General features: G+C 43.7%; 1 protein-coding gene across 1 annotated transcript in view; it reads right to left on the bottom strand.

Annotated features, from left to right (window-relative positions):
- The window catches only part of ablim3 (actin binding LIM protein family, member 3), a 91,323-nt gene that overhangs the window by 44,864 nt on the left and 33,282 nt on the right, over nt 1–13,177 (bottom strand). The window contains exon 3 of the mRNA XM_066717074.1: nt 544–727. Coding sequence (XP_066573171.1) covers nt 544–727 — 184 coding nt within the window. The remainder of the gene's footprint in view (nt 1–543; nt 728–13,177) is intronic.

The following is a 13,177-nucleotide window of genomic DNA, read 5'->3' as shown; positions in this document are numbered from 1 at the left end:
GATGTTGTGCTAAGTGTTCTTTAAATAATAATAAACCAGCACACCACTGTAAATTACACACATATTCAATGATTTAACTAAGTTGTGGTCAATTTTCCCCACAGCTGACTCACACTGCAAATGAATAATAAAGAACTAACAAAAACAGCGTCTAATGCATCGCCCACTTTATTGTCCCAACGGCCACCTCTGCAGAGGCAGTGTTGTGTAACGTGCTGTTATACAATGTGGCTCTGAAACATTTTGAGAAGAATAAACAAAGAAATGAAAAGAAGAAGAAAAAAGTATTCTAGAATCAGGCCAGATTTTCGGGCTTCTGCTTCTCAGTCAGCTGTTACCTCAGCTGAAGGGTTGGTGTTTAAAAGCTCCCAAACACATGAAGAGGGAAGAGTCCTGAATATATCCCACAGGTGCCCACCACTGCTCTGTATAGTCTGACTTACACCTGTGGAACAGAGAGCATTCCCCGCATTTCACCTGGGTTGTGTTTCACGTCAGACTGCAAAACAGTGGGGGCCTTACTAGGGGACACAGGCTGCTTACCTGCACACGCTGCAGACAAAGCACTTGGGGTGGTAGGTGCGGCCCAGGGCGGAGACCACCTCCCCGGTGATGAAATCCCCACAGCTGTCACACTTGGTGCCATACAGGCGCTGGTAGTCCGAAGTGCAGATGTACTCCCCATTCTTCTGGAAGAAGCCCGATCGGGCCAAGTCACAGCCGCACACTGCACACAAACACAGAGAGGCACGGTGAGCACAGGGATCTCCTGTAGCAGCCATATAGTAGTGATAGAGAGAGTCAAATACAAATTACAGCTTTGAGCAGAGTACACATTTGTAAGTCCCCAGCCAGTGCTCCATGAACACTGCCAAGGGATGGACACATCGACAACACAGAAACATTTAATGAATTAAACTGAGCGCGAAATTTTTTTATATAAATACATTTGCTTCTACACAAAAAGGCTTTCCACAGTGAATGACTTAGGCAGGCTGGATGGCAAATGCAGCACATATCTATTAATAGCTGCAAGCTTTAATTATACTTCAGGTGAGTCCTGTACAGGTTTATCAGACCTAACACCAGTGACTTCACACTGGGGAGCCCAGCAGATTGACTGCTTCTGTGGTTAAGTATGATTGTGAAGGGATGTGAACAGCAACACTGACTGCAGCACAAAGCTCCACTGAGCCCTGAAAGCTTGTTTGTTTCATAAAACTGATGTGGAGTCAGGTCTATGAGCTGTCTGGAGAGATTTTCTCTTCAAATGAAACAGCTCTCGAGTTCATCCAGTAGAGAATCCATGCAACACTTGTGGAATGTATAAACTCTGTCACAGACAGAGCGATGTCGCTCTCGCAGACCGTGAGACTGTTTTGTTTATTCTGATGACACCTAGAACGCAAGATGTATTAATTTGCATCGCTGCCAGTGAACTAATCTGAAAAAAAGAAAAAGGAAAAAAAAGGAAAATTATACGGGGATACAGGGTGGAGCTTGTGAATCCCTCATTAAAGATTTTTGGATATATTTGCCTGTATTTAAATCAATCCTTGTGTTGTCCAATGCACTTCACAGCCTTACACGTTCCATTGTGGCAGCCAGTCTCTCAGACAGTCAACACTTCAGCCGAGACATTAGTACACTTCTGTGTGCTCACGTCGCCTAAATACCTGTCTGGGCTTTCCCACAACCACAATTAACAGACACTTTGCATGTGCTTTGAATCACTCCGCTGTCTCTTCAGTCTGAGCTTTGTAAGCACCGCGGCAGCCCGACCTGAAATCCCACGTTCTACAGCGAAATGCAGCAAGATTACCCTTCCTGCCAGGAACACACACCTGTCTGCCACTTACTAGGTAATGTCCCGTGACCCCAGAGCAGCACAGACATGCAGAAACAAGCAGCGGCTCAATGATGGACAGGATTTCAAGGTTTTCCTGGCTCCCCTGCCAGTTACCCACAGGCATACCCTATTGATCCACTGGTTATTGATTTTTCAGTTGTTTTTTGTGTGTGTTTTTAACCAGATCTCTGTTCATAGATGCACACAATGGTAGGCTTAGCAGAAACAGCGTGATTTTTCTGAGTGCAGATGATTGTCTTTTTGTGCCTTTATCTTACAGGTAGACAGCAGGCCATTTTTCATTTTTTTTTCATTTTTAGGGAGAGGTTTCGCACATCTGTTTCTCTTTCCCTCTATTTGATGTTCTTTATGCCCATTATTATTCAGACTGGTGTTTATTAGCCTGAGAAAGGCTAGGTCGGGTCATTGCACGGGGGCTGCACAGCCACCCATTGCCACACTGCCCTGCATTACTGCATTGGATCCTGGGAAAACCTTGATGATGGTGCATCAGCGTTTTCCCAGTACATACTACCGTACAGCTACCAAGGCGACACAGGCACAAGGAACACACCCGACCGAGGCACACGGAGATGCTCTGAGCCAAGCTGCCTCTGTCACCAGGCAGCAGTGCAGTGTGGGTGATGGAGGGGACAACACGCCAGACTGCTGAGGCATGGAGGGGCTGTGCTTAAACTGAAGGGCACTTCACTTGTTTCCGCTTGTTGCACTTGTGAGAAATAAGTCCTGAGAAGTTAACAAGAAACAAACAAAGCGTGGCTAATTAAAACCATCAATAAAAACATAAATAACAATAAAAAGAGCAGGTGCTGCAGAGGCTCTGAGCAGCTCTACAAACACAGCACAAACTGGCCATCTGTGGTGCCCTTGAAGAGGGGGCTGCGCTCCTCAGGTCGGAGGGCTGTCAGGTGAGGCCGTTATTGAAAACATGCATTAGGTTCTGGGATTAGAAGAGCCCTGCAGGAGGAAGCCCAGACCAGGAGAGTCAGGGATGCTCAAACCACAGATAGGATAGGATCCAGACAGGATGACTCTGTCCAGTGGCAGGATGGATACAGGTGTTAAGAAGCAGGTTTTTAAGGATGACTCCAGTGCTTCGTAACAGCAGCATCTATTAATGGGATATTTAGGACCGTGTGCAGGATGTCTATCTTTTAAAATAGGTCAGAGCCGGAGGGCTGGAAGCTTCACTAACTGCTCTGACCTGCAAGAAGAAAATCTGAAACACAAGAGAAGTACATTCCTAAAAGCTACTGGACAAATGATGCTGGGAAAATGATACGGGGCACCTTTCTAAATGAGCTCAAACTGTATTCTTCCAAGGGATCAGAGGAGGGTAAATTATAAGCTACTAGCTACCATGTCGGTGCCTTTGATGTGAAACAAAAGGTAGAGTACATGTTTTAGAGGAAGTGCAATACAGATGCAGTATTTCCTGTTGAGTTTCCAGCAGAGAGAAGGGACTACACTGCACCAGTTCAATGCAGTTCATTGAGTAAGTGTGTAAGAACAGCAGTGTAAATGTTTATGGCATAAACAAACTTCTTCATATAAGGACATCAGTTTACAGGAAAGGATCATTTAAAATAAATTTCTTTAGCAAAAATAAAAAGTCTTGACATTATATATATTTCCAAAAATTGAATTATTATTATTATGAAGTAGCTCTTATTGAAGAAAACATCTGACGGACTAATATTGCTCATGCCGTTCTAATCCAAGTAGTGCTGTGTCTGTAGCTGCTACAGTCTGACACACCCTTCCCTCAGTGTCCTGTAATTCAAACCAATGTGGAAGGAATTGCACCAGTAGGTGGCACAATTGCACTCTCAATATTGTCCTGATGTAGCCTAAGCAGCTCATATTTATTCATTTAAATATTGTTGATCGATTAATTGATTTAATTAAATCTTCCTTTTCTTGGCTACCTGTTGCCCTCAAAGGCTCAATGCTGTAGCCTGTTGAGGGCACTCCACAACAGAAGTCTGATTTATTACCCCATAACTTTTAATCTTACACGAAGGAGAAGAGCTGCAGGCTCAAACCCCCCCTGTTTTTATACCCCGGTGACACTGAAGGTTTGTGCTACAAATTTCCTCCATGTCGCTCCTAATTGAAATATTATGATGATATGTTAAACACACTGCCATACAGGCTAGCATTTGACTTGACTTTTGGAGGTCTGTGCCTTTTGACAGGCATTGAATTATGTTCCACGGCATGTATCATATAAAGGATCATTCATTCCTCGGACACAGCCCTGGGTGCAGGAGACCCGGTGTGGTGTTTCTAGTATAATTATTATACCTTGCTCTGCCCCTCCGTGTATTCTCCTACAGTTCGCTGACACATGTTTCTGTGTGATTTGTTTTGAGGGTTTGTTTTAATCGCTTGCACAGTTCTTCCACTGGCACATAATGACACCCTGACACATGGGTGCCTGCTCACTGTCTCTGCCCTGTGGAGTTTTATATATGTTGGACATCAAGCTCGGCTTGCAGAAAGGCAGATGAGGTGTTACAAGTGGAGTATTTTAAAATGATGATACACAATTCTGTCTATGGATCTTTCCTTCTTCCACGTTAGTTTATGCAATATCTGTCTCGCTGCCTTGGAATGCATTGCCATCGTCTGGTTTATTTATATATACACACAGCCCTGCACAGCCACCCACACAAACGCACAGGAAAGGTTACAAAACTAGATTTCTGGTTTTAAATAATGGTGTTTGCAATCATGTACCACCAGCAGGCTTCTCATCACACACACTCCCCTCTTTCGAAGTGTACTGTTCAATGAGATCAGTGAAGCGTTAGACAAATACAGGACAGAAAGGGACAACAGGGGACACAAATGTATGAGTAAAGAATCAAACAAATAATAAAATATAATAATAATAATAATAATAATAATAATAATAATAATAATAATAATAATAATAATATTCTGATTGTTCTGATTACACCGGGCTCTCCCCTCTTTAAGGGTGGGATATAAATCCTTTGCATTGTTTTTCAAAGTAGCACGACAACATATCTGGGCCTCTATGGAAGAAAAAGAAGTGAAATGTCCTTTTCAGGGGAGAAATTACAGTTGGGCTTGGCTGTTTGTTTCAGCATTTATTTTTATTTTTTGTGGAGCAATATTCTGTGAGAAAGTTCCCAAGAAAGAATGAAAGGAAATCCCTGAGTTCTCGTTTATAACAAGAGCGACATTTTATACAAGTGGAAAAGAAAAACAGCAATGTAACAAGCTTGTCTGGGATACAATAAACACTGTTGTAAAGCAACTGAACCATCAACCAAAACATGGGAAACAAAAGAAAGTGCGTACAAGATAATGAGAGTTGCATGGCTTACAAGACACTTTTCTGCTGTAACTTTGGACATTTCGTGGGTTTTGTTCTGCAAGTGACACAGTTTTACCCTGTAATCCCAGAAGATTTACATAATGCTTGGCTGTAGGAGATGTCTCTCACGACACACCCCTACATCTCAGAGAGTGTCTTCTGTTGTTGTGTGTGTGTGTGTGTGTGTGTGTGTGTGTGTGTGTGTGTGTGTGCGTGGGTGTGAGTGGGCGGGAGACCAGGGCTCACACATCAGGCAGGAGGCTTGATTTACTTGTCAGTGTGCTCTTAAAATACGACTTCCAATTAAGCAGAAGAGGCCAGAGAAATAAGCCAAATGCACACCACTAAATGTAATGCAAAGGCCAAATTAAAAAAAAGAAAATGATTGCAGTGGATCCTGAAAAACTGAAGCAATAACGGTTCAGCTTCTAGAGCAGATATCCTTTATATCCAGATTAATTGATACGATTTGTTTTCAGAATGCCAGGCAAATACAATAGCAGCTGCATTATTTATTACACAATACATGTGCAGACAAAAAAATAATCTAACGGTGTCCCCAGAGGAGAAACCCAACCTACGACACAGAACGGCAAAAAGGAATATTTTCTTCGCTGATTATGGATATTAAGATATATGGTGATAATTCCACTCAATGGACTTTCTGCTCAGCGAGCTCGAGGAAGCAGTGCAGTGCTGCTCAGGCCGGGGTTTAATGGAACCCGGGGGAGCTTGTAAATACCGGCTCCTGATTTGAAAGGTGATACCTTAAAGTCCCTAATAAATTAAGTCGGCTGCCAATCCGACATCGGCTGGAGTGCAGCGCGAGGCTGAGTAATCGGTAGAGAGCATGCATTAGTGTGTTGTCGCATAAATGTTCTGACTGAAATGCACCCAGCTATTGTAATACTACGGTCCAAATAGCGTTACACACAATAATAGGGTTTGTTAACATCCCTCACCTTAGCAACCAACAATGCACCTTAACAACCAGCCTTACGTTCCCTCTGGCAGTCAAACAAAAGGGTTAAAGACAAAAAGGGGAGGAGCTTTTAAGACGCCTTTACACAACCTGTTTGACTCTGGGATCCTTCAAGAAACTGCTAGATGGGGTTCTGGGATGTATTACTAGTAACCAGATGAGGAAGATGGGCCAAATATTTTCTTCTCATGTTTAGCCATATTCCTATCATGTTCCTAAAGCAAACTGGGAAATTACTATTTTCAAAGCCCCCCCCACCCCCATATAAATCTGTCTGTATTTTATTTAAATAGCTGCAAAAATAAAATAAAAAAAAGCTTCGTTTTACAAACTCATGTTGAATAGAAGCAAATAAACTCTCTCTATTTTGTACCTACATTGTGTCTTGATAGATTTACAACTTTAAACATGCACCTCTACTGTCAGGAAACCTACTGACATGTTACTGATATGCTACATTGGTTAGATAAATAGGGAGCCAGTGCAGATACAGACTGTACATGTCTCCTTACATATCATACTTGTTTTCCTTCCCTACCCCGTACAAACACACACACACTAGCAGGTATCTCTGCTCAACTCTCTGCTCTCACATTTTATCTGATCGACTTAAAATGAAATGATAAAAAAAAGGCCTTTCCCATTTCAGCTCTCCGCGGCCTCTGCGAATCTCAGGGCTGACGGAGGTGTGGTGCATCCCTGATGAAGACAAAGAGGTGGAAACTGAGAATACAGGGGCTGCTGTTCTCAGAGGCTCTCAAACCACACGCACACCGCATCGAATGGCATATGTAATTTTTAGCGAGATGCTTAAACACCTGTGGGCTTTCCATAATGCACCATTGAGAAATGTAACAGGAAATATAATTTTAGCATGTGCAGTGAGCAGTTGATTACATATAAAGTAACTGTATAATTTTAGTTACAGTTCTTCCGCTGTACTTACTGAATAAAACCTGTTGCTGTAGTGAGTCTGCAGCTCTGAGGCCCTGGAATTCAGCAAAAGGGAACAGTAAAACCTCAGTGAAACCTTGCCAAAGCGTTCAGCCTTGGCAGGGAGCACAGCTAATAAGCAGCAAATCAAATGCTGGAACAAATTAAATATCAGCCTTCTAATAAACAGATACGCCGGCGGAGAAAGGAGAAGCGTGTCCCCTGTTTAACTGGGAGGCTGCCCATCACTGGCCAACACAGCGGCTGACAGTTCTTCTGTCATGTGACGTGAATCGTGTCCTCTGCCTTAGTTGCCATAGTAAACCTGCAGATTTCCTGGTTGCCCTAGTGACTGCCATGTGTGTGTGAATGTGCAGGATCTACCTTTCCTTGAATCGACTCACAATACTAAACTAATCAAACATCAATACATACACAGAGCAATCACCATGGCATAAACTTACAAACAGGTAAATGCATAAATGAATACTCAGTAATGCAGAGCTGGCTAACACACCGATGTATAATAAAGTGTAAATCACAACCATAAAAGAATTGCAGGCAATAAAGTCAAATTCATGGTTTGTCCTGCAGCTACACTATAAACCAGCAGGCAGGGAGGTGCAGTTTACAGAGCAGCTGTCAGGAGAGGTTTGTGAGACACTGTGGGAGAGAGAGGGCCAGCTCTTCTGAGCTGCGGTCAGCAACTGCCACAGGTCAACTGAAACACATGCAGGCTTCCCCCTGATTTCACACTATACACACACAGAGAAGACGATCAATCCAAAGCCCCACTTCCCATGATGCCATTGAAGATGGGGGCCGGGAGTTCATCGTGGCTGATTATTGGGCTTTAATGAAGACGAAAGATCATCATAACAATCTGATGGCCAGCTGTTCTTGAAGTGCGGAGAAAAGAAAAAAGAGAAATTCAATAAAAATGGGAAACACGTGCTCGATGTCACATCACCAAGAAGCGTGGGTTTTTGTGTGTTTTTTTCTAAATGGCGAATCCCCTTAATAGTCTCTTCAGGCTGTGTGGAGAGCAGAGCAGCTGTGAGCGCCTCTCTCTATAGAGCTGGCATTCCTCAGCAGCCATAAAAATGTCAAGAACAGGAACTTGCGAGGCGTGTGCACTTCACCTGTGGCCCGTGTGTGGAGGCAGCACATCCACAGGGCAGAACGAGGGGGCGACCGAGAATTGGGGGGAGAGAATATCTACATCCCGGTCCCTCCTGAACTGTAATACAAGACCACCAGGACAGGCAGGAATCCGCTGTAATAGAAAAACAACAGCAACCCTAACCATAATCATCAGCTTCATCCTCAGATCAGCTCCTGATTGGCTGTTCGTTGTTCATTTCCCTTGAACATTGAGTGTACTAATTGGTAGGAATGCCGCTGAGGTGCCGAAAGGGTTAAAGCAACTTTAGTGGAGCAGCACAGCAGAAGCCAATTACCTTCCTTCAGTCGCATAGCTCAGTCCCCACAAAGGATGTGGGTTTGGAATATGAACAACATGCCTTCCAGCCCCCGCAGTCCCTAAAATCTCATAAAGTTACGAAAAGGCACTTCCATTGTTTTAGCTGCACTGCAATTCTGTAGTGCTTTTGTTTATCCTTTTCTAATCGGTCTTCAGTTCAGCTTTGTCATTTTCAGTTTTCTGAGACTGTATTGTTTTTGTTTTCTTCTTGTTCGTCTTTTTCTTCATATAGATAGTTTGAATTATCTTGGATTAATGTCAAAGGGACACTAGAAAGCCTAACGAGTGAAACAAAGTAGTAAAGTCACATGTTCAAACTGCCAGACACAGCACGGGTACAGTGGCTCACAGCCGTACCTCGTTATGAGCAAATTGGACAATTATGTTAATTAATTTCATATTGGATGCAAACCAATTCTGATCTGTCAAACATCTCATCGCAGGGCATACATACCGAGCAAAAAGGGGATACTTAAGACACGCGAGAGAAAGTGAATTAATTATGATGAGAGTCAGTTGGGTCGGGATAAATAACCCGTTCGAAAAGATGGGACAGAAGAAGCTGCACATGTTTTTCATTGCCCATGTGCTGTGATGCTGTCTCAGCTTAGGCGTGACTGCAGGTTTCAGTCCTTCTCCAGACTCGCTGCTTCAGTAGCGGCTTAGCTCAGGAAAAGAAAAAAGGGAGAGATTCTTGGTAATTGCTGTTTTATGTTTTGAATGAAGAGCACATGCGCGGTGGCAAGAGATGGATTTCATTCTCAACTGGGCACTGCTATTATAATGCCAGCACACTCTCTACTCTACTTATTCAATGCACTGCGCAGCTCCTATATGATCCAACAAGCACACAATGATATTTCCTTTCTTTTTCTTCATAGGTTACTGTACCTCAAGGCGGCACAACCCCCATCCTGTAGGGCTGCAGACCAGTAGATCTCTCCTCATCGTCACCACCTTCAGAACTGGGAAGTGTTGTCAAACTGGTCGGATCAATGCCAATGATGGGTTGAATTAGGAAAAACTCAGGACAGCGGGAATGAAGACCATAAGACACTGCTGCCATTCCTGACCGAAGCTGTGCTCACCTGCTGGACACCACCTCTTCTTTCACCTGTGCAATGTGGCCAGCAAACACACACAACACACATTAACACATACACTCTCACGCTCACACACACACACACACACACACACACACACGCAGACACGCGCACACACGCACACAGACACACAGACACACACACACACACACACAGACACATGCACACACACACAGACACACACACACACACACACACACACACAGACACGCAGACACACACGCACACACACACACAGATGTTTTTTCTCGTTCCGGATCTTAGAAGGAACCGATACAGCGAGACTGGCAGGAGTAAACCTCATTATTATTTATCGGCAGCCCACAGATGGAATTAAAATGCTCGAATGCACCGCCCCCCCTTCCCCCGGTTCCCCTGCCCTCCGATCCCCGTTAATGACATGCAGTGCAATTACTTTTTATCGCATTTATAGACAAACTCCTTATGACTGTGAAGGCAGCCTTGAGCTTTTCAGATAAGCCCTTAAAGGCCGCCAGTGTGTGTCCTCCAAAAGGACGCTCGCATCTCATTCGTTTCTGTCTGTGATCCGAGTCCCGGCCTCTTCTTTCAGAGCGCAAATGACGCCAGGCTGGAAGATTGAAAAAACGTGTGGTGGTTTTTGCTGGGCAATGCTAAACACTTCAGCGATGAAAGAGGAGACAGGGATTGCAGCTACTGATGTTGTAGAAAATCCCTTTTTTCCCCTGCTGGATCTTGCTGTAATGCAATAACAACAGCAAAACGCTGAGCAAAAAACTAATTATTCATCCATTCTGTCACTGAATTGGAATCCAGCACATGTCCTTGTGGATATCACTGGCTGACACTACTCTCTCCTGTCAACAGAAACTCGGGAAGAGTGCAAAGACACACTAAACTGATCAACCTTATTGGCACTAGTAAACACCAGGCAAACAGCACAGCAATGTGGGTGCCAGCCAATGGGGTGTGCATATCACCTCCAGTGACAAGTCGTGTCATAGTCGCACGGTAACTGCTGTAGCTCAGTTGACATAAACATTCAGATCAGTGTGGCTGTTCTCCTTTAAGAGTGAAAAACAAAAGACAAGAAAGTCCAGGTCACAGTGATTGCTCTAAGGATCATTAAATCCTCATAACTGTGCCTCTGTGAACAGATAGACACCTCCCCGGTGCACCGATACATCACAGTGAGGGATCTGCGCTCATAAAAACTGGTGGGAGATTCTTAAAAACACATTATTTGTTTCACTATAGTGTCCCCACAGCATATGTACTGCGTGCTAATACTCAGCCTGCGCAACTGTCACTGCGTTAATCAGCTCCACAGTCACTCCCTCGTGCTCACAGCGTTCACTCTCACGGGCCCGTTCCAGCGATCGATCAGGTTCCAGTGAGTCAATAACTCCAGACAGTGGGCAGAGTGTGTTTGTTGTGTGTGTGGTTTGTGTGTTTATAAAGGCTGAGGACTGGGAGACAGAGAGAGGGAATTGATTTTGAATCCCTTCATTATTACTCAGTACATTAACGTTATCTAGGGCTTTAGGTAGGGCAGATACAGGGTGCACAAATCGGTAGGATGCTGTGAATGGCACCCGGCGGAGACAAGGAACAAGGCAGGGTGCGCCTTGGACAGTCTTATCTAATTCATTATTTATTGAATTAACATTATTAACATTATTTCCAAATTATGTGATTCTGCCTCTTATTTATCGGCCTAATTGACCCTGTCCACTACAACACCTTGGCTGCGGATGGTGAGTGTCTGAAATTAATTATTCAGCTCCTTTCCTATCGCTCTAATTGAAATGCCAGTCTGACCTTTAGCTTCCAAGCATTACAAATACAATCCCATCCACAAATAGGGCTTTCCATTAGCGGGGACGATGCCATCCTGAAGGACACGGCTGCAGCTTGGCTCCTGCAGGTTTGTGTGTGTGTTTTTTTTTTCTGAGGGCCGTGTTCAAAGGGGCTCCAGAGCGAGCTGGTCCTCCGGCGCCCGCCGCATCTCTCTGATCTTGGCCAAGTGAAATCTTTTATGCATGTGTGGAGATGCTAACCGGCAGTCACTGACTCACATTAATCAAAGAGGCGAACTGTAAACTTCGCAGCTCTGGGAGTGTTTGAGAAACACAAACACACAAAGCACACAAGGTGCCGGGGAGTGCGCTGAATACACGCACGTACACTGCTCAACCGGCAGCCGTGATGGGCCGTGGGGGGAGCTGAGGAAGGACCATCGATCTCCAGTCTCTATTGCAATGTTTGGTACTAACCACAAACCCTAACTATGTTCCTGAATATAATTATCAACTAACCAGAAGAGCCAGTGCGGCCAACAGGGAATCAAGGATAGAGTGAAAGGTCTGTAAACCACAACCAGAACAGTCGTATTTATAATATAAGGGAACATTTTCTTTTACATTTCTGTAATCCCTATATTTATTTTAGATGTTTCAAAACCTATGGTTAGGTTAATTTCTACAGTATATATATAGAACACAGACTAAAATATATAGGATATACCGTTAATACTGCAAAAAGGGCCCAATTTTGGCATATGAAAAAATATAAGAATCACGCATTTCTACCAGATATTAAACATATATGTGTTCTCTATGGGGAGCTGGGGTATTCTAGCTCTTGCAAAGGCTAATGCTGGCTAATACCCAAACGAACAGGCTTTACCAGCACAAATAACAAACTCCTGCAGCTCCCTACCCCAGAACAGTCCCTCCTGCACATCACACATAATGAGAAAACTGTCACCTGTAATTAATTTACTGCTTAAACACATCACAATTAAAGCAAGCAAGCAAACAAACATAACAAACAAAATGACAGACAAACAGACAGTAATTAAACTCCTCACACTTTTGCGATGAGTTTCTATGGCAGGAACAGATGGTTCAGCACAATGGCCTCAACACTTAGGGAAATTGAATTCAACCATCTTAACATAGCGTTTAAAACCATTACGGGGTTAATGGCTCACTCCTCAGCAAAAACTACGGCATTAGTGCCAAAGCCTATTAATTGATTGAATATAACCGAGGCCTCAGATCTTGAGAGGTCTTTGTTTATATCCACTCTATAATGTATTTCTCAGCTGGAATGAAGAAACTAGACCAAAATCACAGATATTTGACAGGGAAGCCCTTACAAACAAATTCTCCTAATGCCATGGTGCATAGCTCCTCTCACTAAGGTTACACAAATGTAGATCGATTTCAATTAAAGTCACTAAATGTCGCTTTTCAGAACTCAGACTCTTAAAGGGTCTGCTGAGTTCCTTCTTCTTTAATAACATACAGACATTTGGAAATCAAGCTTGATAGGATAAGCTGTTTAGAAAGTGTGGGTGTAAAAGAAACAAGTAGAGTGTATAAAATCTTACAGTGGCCCAGTGTTAGCTCTTGTGCTCTTGTTTCTTGCTCTTGCTCAAATCAGTGAATCCCTACGATGTCAGGGCTCACTG

This window comes from Amia ocellicauda, chromosome 11, assembly GCF_036373705.1.
Source record: "Amia ocellicauda isolate fAmiCal2 chromosome 11, fAmiCal2.hap1, whole genome shotgun sequence".
NCBI lineage: Eukaryota > Metazoa > Chordata > Actinopteri > Amiiformes > Amiidae > Amia > Amia ocellicauda.
The sequence above is the reverse complement of the archived record's forward strand: the minus strand, read 5'-3'. Positions and strand labels throughout refer to the sequence as shown.